This window comes from Sceloporus occidentalis, unplaced genomic scaffold (assembly GCF_023333645.1).
Source record: "Sceloporus occidentalis isolate IW3139 unplaced genomic scaffold, rSceOcc1.0.p SCAF_14, whole genome shotgun sequence".
Classification (NCBI taxonomy): domain Eukaryota; kingdom Metazoa; phylum Chordata; class Lepidosauria; order Squamata; family Phrynosomatidae; genus Sceloporus; species Sceloporus occidentalis.
Genome location: NW_028316994.1, coordinates 1,810,743 through 1,833,769, shown reverse-complemented (window position 1 = coordinate 1,833,769; position 23,027 = coordinate 1,810,743). Strand labels below are relative to the sequence as shown.

At 43.6% G+C, this 23,027-nt stretch overlaps 1 protein-coding gene across 3 annotated transcripts in view; it reads right to left on the bottom strand.

The window, feature by feature from the left end:
* The window catches only part of LOC149303495 (rho guanine nucleotide exchange factor 40-like), a 39,682-nt gene that overhangs the window by 3,731 nt on the left and 12,924 nt on the right, over positions 1-23,027 (bottom strand). The window contains exons 4-19 of one of the 3 annotated variants that reach the window (XM_089479776.1): positions 17,984-18,104; positions 15,979-16,084; positions 15,321-15,419; positions 15,082-15,198; positions 14,074-14,172; positions 12,562-12,689; positions 8,928-9,045; positions 7,129-7,715; positions 6,024-6,270; positions 4,897-4,983; positions 3,744-3,968; positions 3,249-3,410; positions 2,541-2,703; positions 1,140-1,292; positions 947-1,053; positions 232-285 (exon numbers count right to left, since the gene is read on the bottom strand). In XM_089479776.1, the coding sequence (XP_089335902.1) occupies positions 247-285; positions 947-1,053; positions 1,140-1,292; positions 2,541-2,703; positions 3,249-3,410; positions 3,744-3,968; positions 4,897-4,983; positions 6,024-6,270; positions 7,129-7,715; positions 8,928-9,045; positions 12,562-12,689; positions 14,074-14,172; positions 15,082-15,198; positions 15,321-15,419; positions 15,979-16,084; positions 17,984-18,104 (2,558 nt within the window). In that variant the 3' untranslated portion in view covers positions 232-246. The remainder of the gene's footprint in view (positions 1-231; positions 286-946; positions 1,054-1,139; positions 1,293-2,540; positions 2,704-3,248; positions 3,411-3,743; positions 3,969-4,896; positions 4,984-6,023; positions 6,271-7,128; positions 7,716-8,927; positions 9,046-12,561; positions 12,690-14,073; positions 14,173-15,081; positions 15,199-15,320; positions 15,420-15,978; positions 16,085-17,983; positions 18,105-23,027) is intronic. The other 2 variants (XM_089479774.1, XM_089479775.1) reach the window with 2 other exon arrangements.

Below are 23,027 nucleotides of genomic sequence, written 5' to 3'. Positions count from 1 at the left end.
AAGAGGAAACAGACGTTTTTAAAAAGCACCTGCACACATTTAATCACACATTTAAACAAGGATAAAGTAAAATTGTGGGATAAGGAGGTATGTCTGGAAATATAGACTAAGAAAGGTGGGGGAATGCCATGTGCTGTACTTCAGGGAAAAGAGGGACAGTCAGTAGCAGGAAAAAGAAGTTGGGGTTCAAGGGCACAAAGGTAGAGAGGTTTGGCGTGGGCGCTGTAGTACCTGGCCGCCATGGCCTCAGAGTGGGGTCACTGGTTCGCCGGCAACGCCAGACATCTGGCAAATAAAGAAAACATATGAAAGCCATCATGGTGAACCCTAAAGGGGGAAGGGACAGGAGGATCATACCGTCTTGCACACAAAAAGCACACTCGACATAGAGTTTTGTTCATATGCTAGAAGAGTATGCTCCTGGTGCTTTCATACCTGTGTGACAGGAAGGGAGAGGAGGGTGGGGTGTGTACCCCTCTGAAAGTCTTAAAGCAAGAGTGGGGAAACTGCTGCTCCCACAATCCCTTGTGGACTAGGACTTCTGGGAGATGAAATCCAAAACCAGATAACTGGAAGGCCAAAGCTTTCCCACCCTCTGTATAAAAGTACCCTTTACACTGGGTACTTCACAAATGGATCAGTTTATACAACCAGCATAAGTCCTTTTTCTGGACGGTAGCACTTCAGATTCCAGACATCTGGAGATTGCAGACAGTGTATTCTAGATTCCTTAGGAAACTAGTATTGCATGGAGACATTGGGTTAAACCTTTCATCCTTGCTATGCTTGGCTTTTCTTAAAGTATAGGGAGTTTCTGTCAATGGAGGAGTGTTAAAATACACAACTTCCCGCCTCTCTCTGCAGCCTTAGTGAAATCTAAAGAGTATATGAACAGGCTCAGAAAAACAGACTTCATCAACAGTCATTTAGCTTTCAGTAAACTCACCGACTGGTGGTGCCCTAGAGCAGTGATGCTGCTGGGCAATGATCCTCTTCCTTGTCTAAGTGGTTCTGGGTGGACTGGGGAGGTTCCTGCAGACTCAGAGGTCTCAGCTAACAGAAAGAGAAATATAAGACATAAGTACAAACATGAACAGTGATTCTCACAGAGAAGACAGAGAAAACGTCAGTGAACTCACCTCTTGGAATGGGCTTGACATCCAGGTCCCATTCTTCCTCCTCAAAGTGTCCAGGCAATGACAACCCAGGAGGAGGCCCAGAACCCAGGCCAAGAGGGGCCAAACGCTGGGCAGGGCAGGAAGATATGCTCATGGAGACAGATGGATGGGCAGCTGAAGCAGTGGAAGGGAAGAGAAAGGAAAAACACCTAACGTGTTCTGCGTCTGATATCCTACAAGTCCTATCAGTTACCTTAGCAGAATTTTCCCAAATCACCAAAGAAAAATCATTCCATGCAACTCTTTTTTTTTTTTTTTTGTGCCTTTTATTCTCCACATTAACCTCACGTGGAAAGCAGAAAGCAGCATTAGTAACAGAATGTATTAAACAATTATGTCTTTTTCCTATACTGTTTGTAGATTTGAAATGCAGAACTACATATTTTCTCCACAAGGAAGGATTGTGACCTGTGATGCCCCCAAAATGCCCCAAAATTCTCCTTTTCTTTCCCTTTTTGTAGAGAAATCAGACTCTCCTTTCAATGACTGATAGAACCACTACAGGAGGAGTGACACTTGACTGCTTGAGGAAAAAGTACAAGATTCCCCATGTCATCAACACACAGAAGCTAACTGGAATGGCAGTTACAGATATTACTTCAGTACTGGTGACAGGACATGATTTCACACTGTACCAGAGAACTGCAGATCAGTTTATGGGCAGCAGGAAGATTGCATGACACACACTACATTGCCTCCCCCTGCAAAAAACAAATATGTATTACAGCTGCTCTGCACCCCCTGTGGTATCTGCTGTATAAAATGGCTGTTGCACCTGAATGGGACTGGAGTATATTATACCCACCTACCCCAGTTTTAAAGAGTAAGGACTGACAGGATATCTATTTCCACATGGTCCTACCTAAACACTGAAGGTCATTACAGCCCCCTCTAGGCTACCTCAGCAACTAAAGTGGCAGTGGTTATTAAGGAAAAAGTCTTTTATGTGGTGGCACCCTGCGTTTGGAATGATCTGTCCCCCAGAGGCTCACCAGTTGCCCATTCCAAAACCATTTCAGTGCTAAGAAAATGCTTTATTTTGCCATCCTTTAAATTTATTTTCTGTTATTTAGATCAGATTTGTTTCTTGAAGCTGGTTTTTATTGTGTTTTTAGTAGTGATTGATTGATTGATATAAATCAGGCTGATATTTCTAACTGAAAGGTGGAGGGCCATCTTCAAAATAAATTAAATAACAATTCCCCTTAGAAGAAGAGTTCAGACTTCTAGGTCTTTTCTTCTCTGTCAGTGAAAATGGTAAAATATCCCTGAGGATTTCTTAAAGCAAGGTAACAATTTGCAAAAACATAGCCATGATAACCAGTCTTGCCCTACTGGGTGTCTATTCTCATATGCTCATACCCTGTCTCCACAGCAGTTGGGCTATCACATTTGTCCACTGATGTTTGATCTCAGCAGAGGCTGCCTGCAGTGTGTAGGCCTGCCGGGCTGATCCTCGTCCAAACCACAGCTCAAAGCGTAGCCCAGTAGGTCCCACACTCTCTGTCAGCCCCATAGAAGCAGTCTGTGCCAAAAGAAAATATGGGGAGAACGTTAGTGGAAATTTTAAGTAGATATCTTATTTAAGTCATTTGCATCTAGGACATCCTTATTCAATACTGAGAAATATGCAGAGCAGGGGAAGGTAGACCAATCTTATTGCAAAGGGCAACAGGACATCTAGAAAAGGGTCTCAAATAAGAATCTCTGATCTAAAATGTTGGCCTTTGCTCCCAGCTGGGAACATAACATTACCCCATTATGTCAGAACAGGTACTAATGAACTAGCCAGCCCTGCCCCAGCTGCATTTTGATTTCTAATATGTAATGCTGTCCACCAGTCTTTGCTAAATTTTATTCCTATTTACAGCCCAGTGGTCCAAGAGATCCTTGTTTTCTTAAATCCCATCCACCATTTTGTTTGTTTCATAGGCAAATCTAACAATCACATGTATTCCCCCAAACAAAGGTGGCGATTCCAAACAATATATCTATCAGTCTGGAGCTAGAAGTACTGTTCAGTTACAAGTTCCAAGAAAAGGCAATCTCCATGATGATCTCTCCTCCTACCTGCAAGGCCTGTTTGCAGACGTAGCCACCCTCAGCTCCCTTGCACTTGGTGAAGAGCAACAGCTGCTCAAAGAGGAAGAGGTGACGCTGGCACTTACGACGCCCGCACAGCAGAGTGAGCTCACCACGCTGCAGGAGCGGCCCTTGTTCTGACAATTTCATCTGCAGGGACAGAGGAGTGCTGCTCAGTGCCCTGAGGCTCACATTGTCCACTCCCTCCCTCCTCACCCAGTACCAAAAGAAGCAGTAAAAGTGCCCCTATGCCTCCAGTTTGCTAATTAGGTGCTCTTACTCGGTATACCCCTGTGCTAGGGCAAAGACCTTAAAATGTAGAAAGTATAAAATCTGGCAAAGGATCCCACAGCCAAGCAAGTATTAGAGCATAGGATAAATCAAGCTGGGTGTGGAATAAGCAGCAGGGAAGGAAGCAACACATGCACAGCTATGCAGCACAAAGGATGCAGTGCTGCATGCTGGGAGCGCCCATGCGCTCACCTCGCAGCCCCGGATCTGCTCGGCAGCTAGTAGATCCCTGCCTCGCTGCTCCTGGGCTTCCAGCAGCTGCTGGGCCTCCTGAAGGGCTTGGCGCTCAGGCCCCCGCTCGAGCTCGCATTCACGCAGCAGCTCACCCAGGAAGCGCCGATACCGCTCCAGCTGCTCCAAGGGTACGCGCAAAGTGCGGGCTGCATGCCCGTCCTCATGCAGCTCTGCCGGGCTCTTCTGCAAGGAGAATGGAGATAAAGACATTTGAGCTTACAGACAGTGAAAACCCAAAGACTGAGCACTCAGTCCTTTGGCCTCACTACACCAGCCTGCCCCACTACCTTCCCCACCACCACCACCTAAAGAGAAAATCAAGATGAAGGGTGCTTTCCAATGGAATACTAGGGCAGTGGTAGGAAATGTGACCCAAGGGTCACATGTAGCCCTCAAGGTTGTTTTTAAAGTCTTCTTTCAACCCCTTGGGTAATTTTTGGGTTTTAAAAAACCCTCCTTCTCCTAGTCCTAGACATGGAAAATTAGCCCTCTATGATCCCAGGGGATGTGGATTACTATTTTGAGCTTCCCCTGCAAAATAATAAATAAAAGATTGAAAAAATGCATTCCACCAAGTGTTATACAGCCCTTCAAGATCACATGAAAGGCAATGTAGCTTCCTGACATCTGGCTGCTGCCCACCTAAATTTGGGGGCTTCTAGTATCACAAATCAAATCTCTGCCTACTCTGTCTTTCTCTTCTTAGCAGAGGTTTCAGCTAAGAGAAAAAACAGAAAAAATTGTGGGAAAACATTGGAAGGTTTATCAAAGGAAGATAAGACTGGAATCCCATGTAAAATGTGACATTTGTGGCAAGGTGATTGCAAAGTAAAACTCTTGTCTGGAGATGGCCATACAGAAATTCTAAACATGACACATTGGTAACACAATGTACATCCAACTCTGGTTGAACACTGTTGTCTTGGATCCATTTTCTCCACACTCCTCCGCATCACTGTGAGGCATTCCATTTGCCAGTGAGTGAAAGGAAGCCATTGTGAGGCAAAATAGCTCCTTTTAGCAACCACCAGCTGAGCTATTAATTTTGCCCACCCCAAAAAGTCAAAGTTGAACCTCCACCCCCACATCTCATGTGGTCCTCAGCTCATACCTTGCTGGATGCTCGAAGTGAAGCCAGGGCAGACTGGAACTTGTTGTGATCTTTGGCATAGGTGGCATAAAGCTGAAGCTTCTCTCTCTACAGGCAGGAGAGAAAAAGATTCTCTCATTCAGTCATTCTGGCAGAAGCCAGGAAAACTGGCTGTGACATTAGAATAAAGCAAGTTATAGAGCCTACACAAAATATTGTTCTTTTCCTCTTTCATTTCCCAACCTGTCAAATGGGAACACAGCCTTTAGAAACAAGCACAAAATACAAGGTTTCCTATGCTGTTCGTACAGTGCAATTATTTGGCTTAAACTACTGTGTTACATCCCTAAATGAATTCAGTCTGTATCTTTATGTACCAGGCTTCAATCAGAAAGCATTATTTCAAGGACTTACGTGACTGTGGCTGTTTTTGGACTACAATTTCCATCAGTTCTAGCCAATATACCTAACTGTAACATCAGAATTGTCTAAAACATCTTGTGCCCCTCCCTGTTGTGTTTTACAAACTGGCTGTAATACACAAAGCAGAGGGGCAAGTGTTTGTGTCCACCTGGGTTTCCATGTTTACTTTGGGGTCATTCTCTTATATCTTGGCTGGTTGCCAAATGATTTGCTGTAATGTTGAAGACAGAGCATTTAACTTTCACAGGCTACTTGTAGCTTCCTCCTTGTTAGACACACCTGCAGGAAGTGTGTTGGAATGAGCCATCAACCAAAGACTTGCATATACAAGAAGGAAAGGTACAAGGTGAGAGATGCACTACTGAATAGTTTCATAGTACTTATTTCTAAAAGGGGAAGGGCTACATAGCCTTATCTATCTTTGCGAGATAGGCAAGTGTGCCTACAGTTAATCCATGGTTGACAAAAGTTTATCTCTACACATGTTCAGCAGTGCTCTCTTCTCTATTATTATAGCATGTACTCCAGAGCACGTAACAGAAACTTTGGGGGGCTAAGTCACAATGACAAACTAAATCTTGTGGAGGCTTTGTCCTTGGAGGTGAAGAAAAGGAAGAAGAAGAGATGGACTTGTGGTGTAGGAAATGGACTCAAGCATGCAGCAAAGCAGATTTTAAAATGACAGTAAGATTAGCTGGAGGGGTGGGGTGAAGGCAAGCACTCACGTGGTGCAGGAAACAGCCCCCAGCACGTGACGGGTGGTTCATGCATCCTTCCAACTCGCCAAGGAGGCAGCTGCTGTGGAAGGCCAGCAACTGGTCCCGTATGGTCCGAAGAGCACTGCCCAGGCACCGCAGTTCAGCTGGCCAGGCCTGTCCCCCAGGTTCCTGGGACAGACAGAGAGGCTGGGAAAGGGCATTCACATACTCCCGCTCACACTCCAGCAGCTCAGCCAGAAGCTGTTGTTGGACCCTGAGAAAAGACATGGGGAGCGAGCAATGAAATACTGAGTTGTTTGGCCCTGCCTGGATAATCTGGAGCATGTGGGCCCTGTGAAGTCAAGAAACAAGGGTATTTTTTAAAGCAATATACTAGATCAGCTAGGGCAAGGATGGACATTTTGTAGGGGCTGGCTCCCTGCAGGACTGGGGGTACATATTCCCTACTACCATCACTGGACCTCCTTCACTTAACATAGAAAACATGTTTTTGAAAAGGTTGTTTTGACTCAAAATAGCCCCCAGGGACTGGGGGAATTCCCCCCTCCCAGTGCTGTTTTAATCCCAGGAAATGCCCTTATTTATCCAGGAGGTAATTTTAAGACTGAGAGAACTTATCAAATTAACAGTTTGTAATCAATTTCCAGTTCACTTCATGGTGGAATAAAACCCTCTCATGTCTAAAACAGTTCAGGGATTGGGTCCAAAATGTAGGAAAATGGTGGCAGGAGGGTTCTGGGGGCCACATGCAGCTTTCAGGTCACACTTTACTTATCCTGACCTGGGCAGATTGTGGATACAGTGGCACACTGAGAGAAAGATGTGCCTGATCGGTATACTAGCCATGTCTCCTGAGCAAGCTCTACTGAAACAGAAACAGAACTGAAACAATTTTTGCACAGCTCCACATGTCTGAATATGCCTCTGGTTCATGAATGGAAAGCAGGGAGGCCATTTCCACTGTCTGCAGCATGGATCAAATGTCTTGGGTTGACCCTTCCAAGCCATTAAATGTACCAAGTGTTCAGCCCTGGACATAATTTTGGATTAATGACACAGCAAAAAATGAGATTATGTCATTAGTCCCACTTCCAGTGCCCTTTCTTCTTACCCAAGACAGCGCCTTCTTTCCATACGGGGTGTGGCCCCCCAAGGAGCTTCAGCAACATGGGTCCCGCTACGACTCAACAACACATGTTCACGGGGAGAACAGCTCCGGTCTGCTAGCTCACGACTGCTCACCTCTAGGCCACGGATGTGTACACTGGGGCGGCCTGGGTCACTTGAGGCCCGCAACGATATGGGGGAAGCAGGAGACAGAGGTGACCTGGGACTGCCCTGTCTCTTCTTCCCATTCTCTAGGACATGGCTTCGAGTGGGAGAACAGCAAGGAGAGGCTTTGGGGCTGGCATGTGGCTGAAAAAGAGAGGTTAGGCTGCAAGAGGAGCCAGACCTGGCACTCAGGCCCCAGCCATGCTTAGGGGAAGATGAGGCACTGATGCTGCAGGCACGGGACCGTGGGGCACAGCCAGTATCTGGAGAGGGTAGTGCCTTCCTTTGGGACTTGGGGCTTTGTAACAATGTCCTCTCCAGGGATGCCCCTTCAGCCAGGCCCTCAGCTGGCCTCTTTCCTTCCTTCTTCTCTTCCATACCATCAGCACCAGGTTCAAGGCATGTCTTGTCTTCCAGAGTTTGCTGCTGGATTATTGTGGTGGGATAGGGAATTGGAAGGAGAGAGAGAGAGAGAGAGAAAGAGCACAAGAAAGAAATGATTACTTGGCCAAGCCTACAGAACTGCCTTCTGGGATTAAACTTGAGGGAGGGCAAACTGGGTGGTCATGGCACTGAAATAAGCTTCTTACATGTTGTGGCCACAGAAACAGGAGGAGATGTTTTCCCCAAAAAACATCTTTAGGCTGTCTGGGCACCTAACTATAAAAATGATCTTCCATCAATTAATTTCATAATATTTTCTTTACTCATTTTCAGTTTGATGTCACTTTTTCTAAACAGCCACACATGGTACACATGGGAAGGTTTTGCAAAACTGGTGGGGGAGGAGACATCAAAGGTACATTTTACCCAAGGCACTAAAACTGGGCCCTGCACCCACTGCAGTCTTTCAGGGCTCCCAACCTTTTTAGCTTATGCACAAGACAGAAAAAAGCCAACAGCCGCAGATTTCATCACGGCATTGCCCCTCCCATCAGCAATACAGACCAAGATACTTCATTAGGTATACCTTAACTCTCCCTATAGCCATTGCACTGCTTTCCCCCCGAACTGCCAGTTCTTGCTTCCTCCAGGCTGCTTCAGACACAGTTCTTCTATTTATGCTAATGTGATTTTTCATCTCCCACCTCAGAAAACCTAGGTTTTCTGAAGAAATTAGCAAGTGCAACCCCACTCACCCCCTTTCAACCATCCCAACAGGGTTGGGAACGACTCTTCAAGGAGCCAGGCACCTTGACTGTTCATGACTGTATTATCAATTCAAAAATATATTTTAGGACCTATCTGTTCTCCTTCAAGTAAAATGCAGAATATTTGCCTAGTTTGTCCCATTTCATTGTTATGGTTCAGTTCCAGTACTGGAACCAGTGGGAGTGTTTGTTTATTTATTTACAGCAATGTATACCCCACCCCTCAGCAAAAAAGGCTTTCAGAGCATCTTAAAAATTGTTGACAGTTCCATCAAATTCCCTTACAATTTAAAAAAGACACAATACACAAGGAAAAGAGGATAGTAGTGGGGGAAGGATATAAAGTCCAACAAATGAGCTCTAAGGTTTCTTCTGCTTAGCTTTTCTATGGGTTTGTCTATAAATTTTAATTGTATGCGGCCTGCCAAGACCTACAAAAGTCTCAGATTCACCTAAGCAAACTATTGAAAGACACTTTAGCATTTACCTGTGTGTTTTCCCGCTCCTGCTGCAACACCTCCAGGCGCCGGTTGCTGAGCTGGACAAGTCCATGAAGGGCTTCATCCACCTCTTGGTAGAGTCTGGTGGCAGCCACAGCCTCCATACTGCAGAAAGAAAAGCAGTGGGTCACTTTGGGCACAGCTGCCATCTATGCAAAATAAAGAGGAAAAGAGCGCAGAGGGCAGATTCATGCCAACAAGAGCCCTTTTGGGACACAACACATTTAAGAGCCAGCCCAAATGGCCATGACCTTTCTCCTGGAGCTTTTGAATTATATACTGGAATGTTCTCTCTTTAAGAAGGAGAGATGTTCATGTGTTCAAAAGGAATCTCTTTACTTGAAGGAAGTAAGGTTGTTTTTTTTTGTGTTTTTTTTTTGCAAGCATCCATCAGAAAATCTTTAGCCCAGGATATTCTTACTGAAGAACAAGGCCAGAGGAAAGGACTTCATTCAAGTGCTCCTCTAGGAGAGGGGTCCCCTGCTTTCTTTTAATCTTCTCCTCATGACTGCACTAGGGGAGGGGATTCAAAAGTAATAGGGCCTAAATCCTCTAAAGGCACCAGGCCCTATCTGATCTTGGAAGCTAAGCAGGGCCAGCCCAGGTTAGTGCTTGGATAGGAGACCCTCAGTGGAGACCAGGCACTGTGGGCTATATTGAGTATTTCTTGCCTAAGAACAGTCTATGATATTAAGCCATAAGTTGACAGGTGACTTGAAGGCACATATACCCACACGTAGACTACAAAAAATGGGGAAAGAGTTCTTTCATCGAGCATCTCATTGGTTGGACAGAAAAACTTTACAGGCCACAAACTGCCATCAGACAGGAGTTTCCTCACCACTGCCCCTGAGAGCCCAGTGGCTTCCAACACATGCATCTGGTCTGCTCCATGGTTTGACATGTACAAACAATGCAAATTTGCACTATTATTATTTTTTAGTTTGCATAGTTCATTCTACTTCTGCCATCCTCACAGAGGGGCTAAGAGCCATGGCCAAGAGAAATACTGATCACCTGTCCATTCTTGGTACCAGGAATTTCCCCTGTTACATAATTTTTAAACTTACTTTCACCACCTTAAGGACTTGTACACAAAGGCTGAGGTGCTCAGAATGACAAATTCGACACTCTGTTTCTGCTATTGCATGGTACAGTCAAGAAATGCTTACAAATTATGTGTCACTGGGGTTAGGGGAGAGAAAAAAAAATCCAGGTTTTGGATTAATATGTCAAAGGGTTTTATAGACAATAAAAGCAACCCTTTACATGATACAAGCATGAAATGCATACAAATTATGTGTGGTAGGGGCAGAGAAACCCCAGTTTTTGAATTACTATTTCAAAGGGTTTTAAAAACAATAAAACCAACCCTGAAAGGAAAACCCACCCATATCTATCAGCACTTGGTTGATGGCCAGGACTGAGGAACGGTTTATGAGAAACAGAACAGAGTTAATACCCAGCCACATTCTAGAACTGAGTTCTAGCATCAAAGAAAATATTCACTTCAGTTTTGGGTGGGGAACCTGCTGCCTTCCAGATGGTGCTGGACTATAACATTCTCCCACTGTCCCTAGCTGAATGATGGTAGATGGTAGCACATACTTTCCAACAAAATCTAGAAGGAACACAGGCTCCCTATATCTGTTTTAGATCAGGTTGGAGAACTTTCATCTATCTCCTCAGATGTTTTGGATTATATGTGTATGTACCTTCAAGTCATAGGTCAAATTATGGTGACCCCATGATTTTCATAGGGTTTTCTTAGAGGTGGTTTTGCCAGTTCCTTCCTCTGAAATATTACTTATAGCACCTGGTATTCACTGACAGTCTCCCATCCAAGTACTAACCATGGCTGACCCTGCTTGGCTTCCAAGATCAGGCAGAATCTTGTGCCTTTAGGGTATTACAGCTCCCATAATCCCTACTGTTTGGAGCTACTGGGAGCTGAAGTTCAAGACATATGGTTTGGTGTTATTAACTGCAAAAGATGGATTGAAATGTGGCTGCGCCTCACTTCCACCTTTGTGTCTTAGGGACAAGCTGCAAAGTTAAAGCTAATGTGGCATCCCAATGAACTTTTTGTTGTTGACTTCTTAGGAAAAGATGGTCCAAAATACACTGCAGAAATAATCCAGTTCGAGACCATTTTAACTGCCCTGGCTCAGTGCTAGGGAATCCTGTGAATTGTAGTTTATTGTGGCACCAGAGCTCTCAGAGAGAAGGCTAAATGTCTCACAAAACCACAGTTCCCAGAATTCCCTAGCATTGAGCCAGGGCAGTTAAAGCAGTCTCAAACTGCAGTTTATTTCTGCAGTGTGTTCTGGACCTATGTGAGGCTGCTATTATAAGAAGAGAGACAAGGAGGTGGAGAGAGGAAGAAAGCGAGAAGAATGCTGGACTCTTCACCTGCCAGCAGTTTTAATGCTTCAAACTGATCAAGTGTTTGCCTATTTTTGTTTGAAATGTTTGAGAGCCAGTGTGCATTACTGGTTTGCAGACCAAACCAGAATGAGAAAAACCTGTTTTCCTATCCCATTCCAGTCATGAGGTTCACTGGGTGACCTTGGGCCGGCCTAAACTATCTCACTAGCTTGGTTTGAAGACAAGACAATAGACTTAAGCAATACATTTGAACAATACAATAAAAATAAAACCAGTAATTTATTTTCTCCCTTTTGCTATCATGTAAATGAAAATCAGTGACAAATAGCTAAACTGCTTTGTGAACACCTGATTCGCTGTCATGAAGCATCACCTCCAGCTATGTTCTCTTAGCTGAAGTGGCCCTCTCCCTAGATGGAAGTGTTGTTTTTTCCCAAGATAATTTAATACTTACTTTTTAGTATATTGAGTAACATTTATCTGTTACTCTTAAAAAAGATTTGAGGCCCTTTTTTTTGCAATTGGATATTTTTAAGTGTACTTTTTAAAAATATAACTAAAAAGTAACATGTGACTAACATGATAAATAACAAGTAACAGTAATGTTCTAGTGATTTTGGAGAGGAAATTTAAAAGCAACTAATTACTTTTCAAAATAACATTCCTAGTTCTGAACTTGGCAACACATTTTGAGTATCAGGAAAGAGTAGCAAACTGTTACTTTATACAATTTATTGTGGGGGCACAGTGGGTCCTTCATATCCACTGGGGTTTCTTTCCAGGATCCCCTGTGGATATCAAAAGCCGTGGATGCCCAAGTCCTATTAAATGCAATGGCATATAATATATTAACATAAATAATATATTTATTTATTTATTTGTATCCTGCCTCTCCCTGTTTTGGATCGAATCTGTGGATAAGGAGGGCCAACTGTATTTTTAGTGCCATGAAGAAAGAAATGGCCTTCTGAGAGTTTCTCCCTCATGTGTCAAAATAACTTGACTATCTTACGTTACTGTATACCTTGATGTTGGGGCAAAGGAGGGGAGTTAGTTTGGTGCTGAAATATCTTGGACTTGGCTTTATCACTCGGAGGGCCAATTCAATGTGTAGGAAACTTAAACAAGCAGGACAAAAATGTGATTTCAAAATAAATTAAGGAGTGATTGTCTTATTTGATATAATTCTGCTAAGAAACAGCAGCATTGTTATCCTCTAGCCCCAGTCTTCACCTGCAGGGTCCCAGGGGAGGCAGCCGTGCCAGCAAGGACCCCCCACGGCGCTGGAGCTCCAGAAGACGTGGCTCAGAGAGCAGTTTCCGCATCGTCTCTTGGTGCAATGTGATCTGTGCTGACACTTCCTAAAGTGGTGAAACATCAGAGATTAGCAGGTAAAATTTACTTTTTAGACCACAACCCCCAAAGTTTCCCCAGCCAGCTTCTTCACTGACCATGCTGGCTAAGAGAGTCTGGGAGATGTACACTGTAGCCTAAGCGATTTATGTATAAGACCATAAATCATAAGAATTTTACAAACAGAAAAGAATAAGATTAGTACCAAAGTCTATGGGCCCATACAGACAGGCCAAAATAAAGCTGCTTCGGGGCTCTTTGGAAGTATGCTGTTTAAATGACACTCACACCATAAGAGGCCAGAAGCTGCACCAAAGCTGCACTCCAGTCCTTAGGACTGGAGCGTGGCTTTGGCATAGCTTCCGGACTCTTAGGACACATGCATCATTTAAATAGCATTCCTCCAAAGAGACCCAAAGCAGCTTTCTTTTGGCCTTGTCTGTATGGGCCCTAAGAATACTAATATCATACATCATAAAAATGTATTTAAAGGATTATCATGGCGTAGTGGTTTGAGTACTGGACTATGACTCTGGAGACCAGGATTTGAGTCCCCACTAGTGACCTTGGCCAAATTACACTCTCTCAGCCTCAGGCAAAGGCAATGACAAAACTCCTCTGAACAAATCCTGCCAAGAAAACTCCATGATAGGCTCACCTTAGGGTTGCCATAAGTCAGAAACAATTTGAAGGCATACAGCAACAACAACCCTCAAGAAAAATTAACTTTTTTTAAAAAGGATCAATTACTTATCCTGCTTTTAGTTCCAAGTATGGCGTGGCTGAACCACACAAAGGAAACAACTTTCCATGAGTGCTTGGAAAACTTACTTTTTTGGACTATGATGCCCACAGTGGTCATTCTGGTTAGGAGATTCTGGGAATTGTAGTCCAAAAAATAAACTTTAGCGGTCTACTTTACAATACAACACCCACATTTCCATTAGTGACTAATAGTTCTTTTTTGGGGGGCCGAACTAATTTATACTCCTTTCCAAAAAAATTAAAAAAACAAATACTTTCATATTATTACAAACATAACAATCTCACATTGTTCTTCTCTACAGTTATCTGAAATAGAAAACAGTTGAAAGCCCAGAGTGACAATTAAGTAACAGCTCTATACCACATATTTACAATTAGACTATTTTTATATTTTTAACATCCTGAATCTGTGGAGAGAATCATGCAACCCTCCAGGTGTTGTTGACCTGCAACTACCGTAGCCTCCCCATTGGCTATGATGGCTACAGTTGTTGGGATTTACAGTCCAACAACATCTGCAGGGCCCCATGATTTCCATCCTTGCTCTCATCAGAAATGGGGCTGAAGGTTGGTCTCTCAAGATGATTGAAGATGGAAAATTGTAGCAGATACCAGAGGGTTGTTTACCTCCTGATTTGATGCTGATCCGACTGACTTGAGGTGGGCACTAGCCTCACATACAGCCTGCAGGACACTACGGCAGAGTGCCTGGAGTTGCTCAAGAGCCTGCATGGAAAAACAGAGAAAGAGAAGTACATAGAGGCAGAGAAGTAAGCATCACAGAAGACAGGGCTGACTCAAGACATCTTGTTCTCTGAGGCAAAGGACAAGATAGTTACTTCTTCCATTGCTCACTTTCAGAAGCTAACGTAACTAGTAGGTTAAATGTTATTTTTAACACAATTGATGAAATGGCTTCCTCTGCCACATCATTCCATGAGTCACGGAAGTTATTTATGGCAGTGCTCCTCAGGGTATCTGATGTGTGGGATTGGCATATTTATTTACCCAAAGTATCAGGGGCTGGTGATATATTTTTACCTACTGGGTGCAACTTGTTTCTATTCTGCTGCAGACTGGCAGTCCATGGGTCATGGACTAGCACCAGCCCACAGGCCATCACTCTGAGCAGACCTGATTTAGGGGGCCCAGGACACAATGCATAGCATACACCCCTCTGTCCTCCAAACATGGGGAACGGAGTTCATGAGATCATGCCCCCATTGCCCCCTATCATCTGCTGCTTGTGGTGTTTGCCTCAATCTGCCTAATGGTAGGGCCACCCCTGACAGATGCAGAGATCCAGAATGTACATGAAAGTTACTGAGAAGAAACATCTTATACCAGGACGATTCACAACATCGTCTTTTTGTGATTGCAGTGGCATGTGGGCCCCTCCAAACAGTTGGAAAGGAGTGTGAAGTTCTTACATGTATTAAAGATAAGCTAAAAGCCTGAAAGGGAAAGACTACATGGGAATGATGAGCAAATACATTAAAAAAAAAAATAGAGATGGGATCAAAAGTGCAAGCCAAGGCAGGGGATTCTACAAAGCATTGGAGGCAGACTGGATTGGTTCCTTTGGTGAAACCCATGGGGAAAAATGAGGTTCATTTAACTACTAGTCAGTCTTACCTGGTGCTCTGAAACCCATTTTAGTGGTGAATAGTGCAGAGTCCCACCTAGCGCTGGAGTCAGCTGGTCCAGGCTCACATAATTAGGCAGTTCAGAAAGAGGGAGAAGCCGCACTTCCTGCAAGATGATAAGACCATAGCAAGGCATAATGATTTCATATTTGACCTCCTCAGAAGAATACCCACTCCCAATTGTCCTCCCAAATAATCAGCAATGTAACCTCACGCAGGAGAACTTACTACAGCAGGTTCCAAAACCAGTTCCTCTTCATGGGGTACAAAACGGTCATCAGGTGGCAAGATCACCAACAGCTGACTAATGGGGGGTGGCGAACTCTCCTAAAGGGGAAAAAGCTCTTGCTTCAGGGTAGCTTATTTTCAAGGAAAATGCATAGAGAACAGGAGGGGAAGGGCTTGAGGGTAGTGGGTAAAGAATAGCCACAGGAAGCAAGAGGCAACAAGAGATCATGGAAAAGTGTTCTTCATCACATCTCTGCAGTGCTGAAACTGCAACCCTCTGAAGAGCAGCCAAAGTCTCTGATTGACCATATTATTATTAATATTTTTAATCCAGTACCATTTTAATGTCAGTGCAGGAGATGAAATGAGGATATTTTTAATTATAACAACAACCTCCCATCTCCTCATTACACATCCCAAGCTTCCTGGACACAGGATACAATGACAGTATGCTTACTCTTCCTCTCCTGACTGCCATACATACTTTTTATTATGAAATCAGTTCAACAAATTGCTACAGTTTCAGGGCAGTTAGCTGGTTTGGATTTACTAAAACGAACAATTCTTCACAAACAATATGCTAAGGAGGCCAGTAAAAGAAGGGTAGGACATTTTAAGGCATAGCAAGTGAGCTACTTAAGTAGAGTCAAGATGGTACCTGGAATGTGCGTAAGGCTGGCAGGAGCACAGGAGCCTGGAGGGCCCAGTCATCTACCTGGCTCAGGTCCAACAGCACTGTCAGCCCAAGGGCCTTCAGTTCTTGCCTGGAACGAGTGAGAAGAGGAAAAGATGGAATTTAGGCTGTTGTTCTCACCATTATGCAAGTCTGCCTTAACAAGGGCTACTAAACTCATGACACCTGGGGCAGCACATGGAATCTGAAGACTATTTCACATATAAGACCAGTTAAGGATGCCATGGTACTTTCCTTTCTGCAATCTCCACAATTTATTTCATGCCAACTGTACTCATTATATAGATGAAGAGATTGAGCTAATGTTTACATGCATGTTTGCTTTTTTTGCTCTCCTTCTGATGTACCAATTTATTATAATCTGGCTGTACTCATCCTATAGATAGAGAGACTGAGTTAATGGTTGCATGTCAGCTTGCTTCTCTCTCTCTCTTTCGGATGTATGTAGAATACAGAAAAAGATGGTTTGTTATTAGCAACTCCATATTAAGAAGCGGAGAGTAACTGGACATATCAATGTAACAAGAGGGACAAATAACATACCGTAACTCTGTATGACTACTTCCCTAAGTTATAATACTGACCTACTTTGCAGGGCTATTGTAAAGTTTGCTGAAATGGAATATGAGGAGCAAATTGGAGACTTAGGGTAATAGACATACAGAGTTATGTTATTTGTCACTCTTGTTACATTGATATGTCCAGTCTTGCTTCAAATGACCAAATGCATTCACAGCTGAGGTCAAAGGGCACACAACTTATTCTCATAACTGTTACTGCATATCAGCTCCTGAAAAAAAAGTGATAGTGACTCAAGCTCACTTTTAATCTACTGGCTGAAAATAGTCATTTGTTTAAAAAACCCACACCTGGTTTCAAGCCAAATTGTTAATCATTTCCCAGAGCACCATCCTTAAGAGCTGCAATTTATAAAGAGAATTTCCTGAATTTTCCACCTGCCTCAGTGAATCACTTCAGGATTCTTTGGAAGGAAATCCTGAAGGCTTTCACATTTCACACAGCTGTTACCTCAGATAGGCCGATGTAGCAGATTTCCTGCTGGGTCAGCCTGGGGAGTTTCTGAGGCAGATGTTTACAAGGCTCTCTAAGAACCTTATGCTACCTAAGGTGAAGGACAAGATAGCAACCCCCACAGACTGCCATTCTACATGCAATAGTCAATTGGGCCCCCCATTCATACTATACAATTATAGTGCTATTATTCCACTTTAACTGCCATGGTTCCTGTGAGTTGCAGTTTAGGGAGATTTAGTATTTGGAAATCTCAGCCAGAGAGTTCTACAGCCTCACAAAACTACAGAACCTAGGATTCCATGGGATGAAACCATGGGATGCGACTTGGTTGAGATCACCCAGTGAGTTTCATGGCTGAGCTAGGAACCAAAACCTGGTCTCCAGAGTCATCGTCCAACACTCAAACCCTTACCAATATCAAAATAAGATTCAACTACCACTCCAAACCACTTCTGTACATGGAATGTGGGGAGGGAGGGAGGGGTACCATTTTGTCCTTTGCCTTAGGCTACATCACATCGTGGTCTATCCCTACCTGTGTCAGAGGGAACACTGTAGGACAGGGTAGGCAAATGCAGCCTATGAGTCACATGCAGCCTTTGGGATCCGAAACAGTGGCTTCAGAAGCCCCCTAAACCCCCAGCCCCCCAAAATGTATATTTTTACAATTGTGCTGATTTTGAGACTATCTGTTGCACAAAAACTGGTCCAATCCCTCCAAAACAGCTGCAAATGCAACAGTTCAGTTTATCGACACCCCAGAGCCCCCAACCTCTGATGAAAAAGCTTAGAAAACCTGATAAAATCTGGGTGAACATGATGTCACTTCTGGGAGAGGAAGGCCCTCTGCCCTCTCTGTAGTTGTTCACCCCTGCTCTAGAGGGAAGGCTAACATGGATGCCTTCAGTATCTAGTTCCCTCTTAGAGAACTTACCTGAGAAGTGAGTGCATGTATCTCAAGGTATTGACCAGATCCTCTTGTCCAGGAGGCAGCTCATCTTGAAGAGGCTGTGGCACCATCATCAGCAAGGAGTGTCCTGCCTTGTCCATTCCTCCTGTATGGGGTGAAAAACAAGGAAAACATAAGCTGTAACTTTACAGCTTTTTGCCTTGGGCTTGAAAAAGCTCTTCAGCATAATTCATAGCAGGTGCCACTTAAAATCCAAAGCTCACTGAACATCATAGAACTGACTCAATTCCATTTATACCTATATCTAGACACATTCAGAATCACAGAGCTCACCTGCCATTTAAGTTGCTCATGCCAACCGTACTGAACATGCACCAAAGCGATGTGAAGATATAGCCATGTCCTAATCTCCAGTCATGGTGTTTGGGGTTGTTTTTTTTTTTGGGGGGGGTGGCTGTTTTTAAATGTTTTCATTTATGTAACAATGTTTTAATTGCCTTTACTCTCTGCATTTTGACATGGCAGCTTTTGTGGGATGAAAGGCAGTAGGAAAGTGCAATAAATAAATACCAATAATGGTTTTCAATTTAGTACCAGATGTTCCAGCACCAGTGTGGTAGTAGTTTGAATGTTGGACTAGGACTCTGAGAGACCAGAGTTCAAATCCTTATTCAGGTATGGAAACCTACTGGGTGACCATGAGAAAGTCATAGTTTCTCTCAGCCTCTGGGGAAAGCAATGCCAACCACCTCCAAGCAGATCTTGCCAAGAAAACCCCATGATATGGGGTTAGAGTTGCCATGAGCCAGACAGGGCTTAAAGGCACACAACAACAACCAAACATTCTGACTGTGGACTGATCTGGAATTTTTCAAAGCTTGATTATAGTATTTGGCCCTGTCATACTCATTGCAAATCACTGAAGAGAACTGTATGGTGAAATTGTCCACACAGATTATTACATGATTCCTGGTTTGTGTAAAGGGGGAGAAGAGCTATCAAGCTAGAAAACCCTATTGACCAACTTCCAACCTCTAGCAATCGGGCAATGGTGCTTTTTAATGCAAAAGATGAAGTCCACTCAAAAAGTGAAGTCTCTCATAGGCAGAAATGTTTCTCAGCTTGTGACCCTTATGAGAAGGGAGTATGGTATGGGTATGAAACCTGCGGCCCTACAGATGACCCTATTAACTGGATAGATAGGAATTGTAGTCCAACAGTATTAGGAGGGCCACATATTCCCCACCTTCTGGAGTATCAAAAAGTTATTCCAAATGTGTCAAGGAGGAAGCATTAAAACAGTCAGAGGATGAGAGGTGTAGTTTCTGGCGTTGTATCCATTACGAGGTGTAGATGAAATAGAATAGAAATAGATGCTACAGGAATAAAATCTGATGGAATTACACTAGGGAATAATAGAAGACATCCTAAAACATGGACCAAAGGACAAAACTGGGTTGAAACCAATCAAGTAAAATCTGAGGGTCTGTTTTGACAATTTTTATGTCTGCATCTAAGTATATGCATGACTGCTATCTAAAATACATAGTATAAGAGTGAGGCAAACACAGGCCATCAGGGTCTCCATCTAGACATCTAAGTCATCTCCATTTACCAGACCAAAACAGACATTTTTTTTAAAAAATGGCATGCTGTTATTACAGGAAAAAGTCCTGAGCTCATTCTCCGTTAAAAAAAAAAGACACTATTCCATCTTCCTAGTGTTGTGTTTCCCTTCAGGGTTGGAAGAAAACCCAGCCATTTCCCTCCAGATCAAACATTCTGTTTCCTACAAGTTCCTATCATTTATTCACTCTATAGCAACAAACATACAACACAGAAGTTTGGATGCTGAAACATGTCAATAAAAGGACATTTTCCCATCCTTTCCTCCATTCTACCTTTCAACACCAAAAGGCCTCTCTGGGAGAACATGACAGGTTGGAGTGGTGGGGGTGGAAAATCATTCCAAATCTGGGGCCTTTCCACACTACCCAGTTATAGAGCTATGATTTCTCTTTAACTGCCATGGTCACATCCTGTGGAGTCCTGGGATATGCAGTTTAGGGAGTTGTATTTACAATTCTCAGCCACAAAGCTCTAATGCAGTGGTTCCCAAACTTTGGTCCTCCCAATGGTTTGGACTTCATGTCCCAGAACTCCAGGCTGTTACTGGCCAAGCTGGCTAGGGTTTCTAGAAGCTGAAGTGCAAAACATCTGGAGGAACAAAGATTGGGAACCACTGCTCAAGTACTTCCCTAAACTACAAACCCCAGGATTCCATAGCACATTGCCATGGACTGGATGCTAGAAGATTTTAACTTAAGAAAGTTCACAGAAAGTTAAACTTCCATGCTGTCCCTCCTTTACACCCTATATCATTCAGATCACCCCCAGCCCCAACCCAATTCTCCACTAAGGCTTTTGGGGGTGGTCAAAGGTGAAGGAAAAAGAAAAACCAGGCATGCACAACACATTCATAAATCCCTTTAGGCCAATTTCAAAAGCCCTATGCAAAAGGTCTATTCAGATCTCTGGCAAGGCAAACTGCTCAATTCCTCTCTTGGCAGACTTGCATAAGAATTGAGAGAGCAGGTGGGGGACACAGAGAGGTGTAGAAAGAAGATGGCAAAAAATGGAAGGGCATAAAAGAAGGGGTGGACATATCTACTTTTGGCTCTAGTCCCACCATCCATGAGCATCCAGGAAAGATTGCCTGAAGGCAATGTGGCACTTGATAGAAAATATGTTCCCCACCCTTTTTATAAACACATATCCACCTAGTGACCCTGCACTACTACTGCAAGACTCCTTTCTTTTTTTCCCCTGTCTCTTACTCCGTTGTATCCTATATAAACTTTTGTGCAATTTCCTCCTAAAGGTCTCTCCAAATTAACTGTGTACGGCACAAAAAAAAATCACAATTAGTTGGATGTGGGGAATCCAAGGATAGTCAAAGGTTTCCTTCCTGACAGTCTTCTAGTGATGGAAAAAGTCCTTCTACCAGAGAAAGACTCCTGCCAAAAAAACACTGAACCTTTGGATTCAGCCCTACATGTCTCTAGCACCTCAGCAGAAAGAAAACAGCATTCTGCCCCTGCTCCCCAGCCTAGATGGCTCTTAAAAAGCATTAAATAAAGATATGGGAAATTAGTCAAACAATGGTCATTCCTCACAATAGCCAATAGGCTGACACTACTATTAGTGAAGTGGTTGCCAGAGGGAACTGATATCCAGGGGTGTCATAAAATGGCAGTGAGTTTTAAATGATTTCCTTTTTTATAATTGCAGTTTTAATGTCAGAGCTGGGGAGAATCACTTCCAAGATTTGTTCTCTCACTGCAAAAATAAGTTGGAGGTTTGGGGTACTAAGCACTTTGATGTGGTTGGTTAATGGGTGCCAACTGCTGCTTTGCCTTAGATGGCAAAACATTTTGCTTTGCAATAGGACTTTCTTATATCCATAACTCTCCCAAGAGCTAGATGGGGAGGTAGAAAATGATGAGACAAATCCCAGACCTTGGAAAGCTTGGTTTTTGAATTCCCAGGTTGTGATACCACTTTAACTGTCATGGCTCAATGCTATGGAAATCTGGGATTTGTAGTTTTGTGAGATATTTAGCCTTCTCTGTCAGAACTCTAGTACTACAACAAACTACAAAGCCCAGGATTCCATAGCACTGATTTCTGGAAGCTGTAGTACAAAGAATGTATGGCAGCTCCCAGAGTCCCCTAGCCAATATGACCACATGCTGGCTTGGGGATTTTGAGAGTTGTCATGCAAAAAACTAACTATTCAGAGTGCTAACAAATTCATAGAATATTATCCTGTTGGTGCACTACACTACAGTAATTACATGTGTGTGATCAGCAGGAGGAACATAGGTGAAGTAGCTACAAAGGAAGTAAAGAACTGGAAAAATAGACTGTTCAAGCTTTGACTGCCTTCCTTTGACATCACTGCATGACCCTGGAAGATGGGCAAGCACTAGAGTTGAACAGGATTTCAACTTAATCCCTTTCTATTAAACAATTATAGCACTATGATTCTTCTTTAATTGACATGGCTGTCTCGTTTGGAATCCTAGGGTTTGTAGTTTGGAGAGGCACTAGAGATCTCTGGCAGAGAATTTTAAATACCCTTCTCCAAAATGCAAATCCCAGGATTTCATACGATGGAGCTATGGTAGTTAAAGCAGCATCACAATGTTATCATTTCTGCATTACACAATTATAGGTGCAGTACAGACCAGCCTGCTGGTGGCCTAATTCCCTCCGGAGGGAAGCCACAGCCACCAAACCATGCGGCTTCCCTCCAGAGTAAAGAGAACCTGGAAAAACTGGGTTCTTTTTGCACCATAGGGTGGACGTCACAAGTGCACCAATGCTGCACTCGTTACGTAAGCAATGCGCAGTGCTACACAGACGCCGCACAGCGCTTACATCACAATGGCGGCACCTGTGTACACAGGATGTCGCCATTGTTACGCCACTACTCTGTACTAGGGTTAGGGACCGTGCGGCAGCACCCTTGTACACAGGATGCCGCCATTGTTATACCACCACTCTGTACTAGGGTTGCCACACGGTCCCCTAGTATCGTTGCTGCCACGCCACAAAGGGCCTGTCTGTATCGGGCCATAGCAGATCTGTGTCCTTTAGCTGGAGGGCTGATTATGTTCAGAAGCATCTCCAATGGCTGTGGGCAACCAGCACAGAATAGCTCCTTCCTATGCTCTGTTACAAAACTTTCCAGGAACATCAGTCTGGGTACAGTGCTGTTACTCCATAGGAAAAAAAATAGGATAAGATTCTTGCTGTACAGAGATCATAAAGAATGCCACTAATGGTGTTTTTAAAAGCAGAATGTCCTTTTGTTCTCTCTGGCTGCTTATACTGCCTTTTCAAGTTCTCTACAATTTATTCCCTGTATTCTCTAAACCCCCCACTTTTTTCCCTTTTCAGTGGTGCCTTTGTTTATGCTTCCAATGCCCCCTCAGGACAGTGGGCCTCCCATTTTGAAAGCCACAAGCCTTTGGTAATATGATCACCACAGCTCTAGTATTAT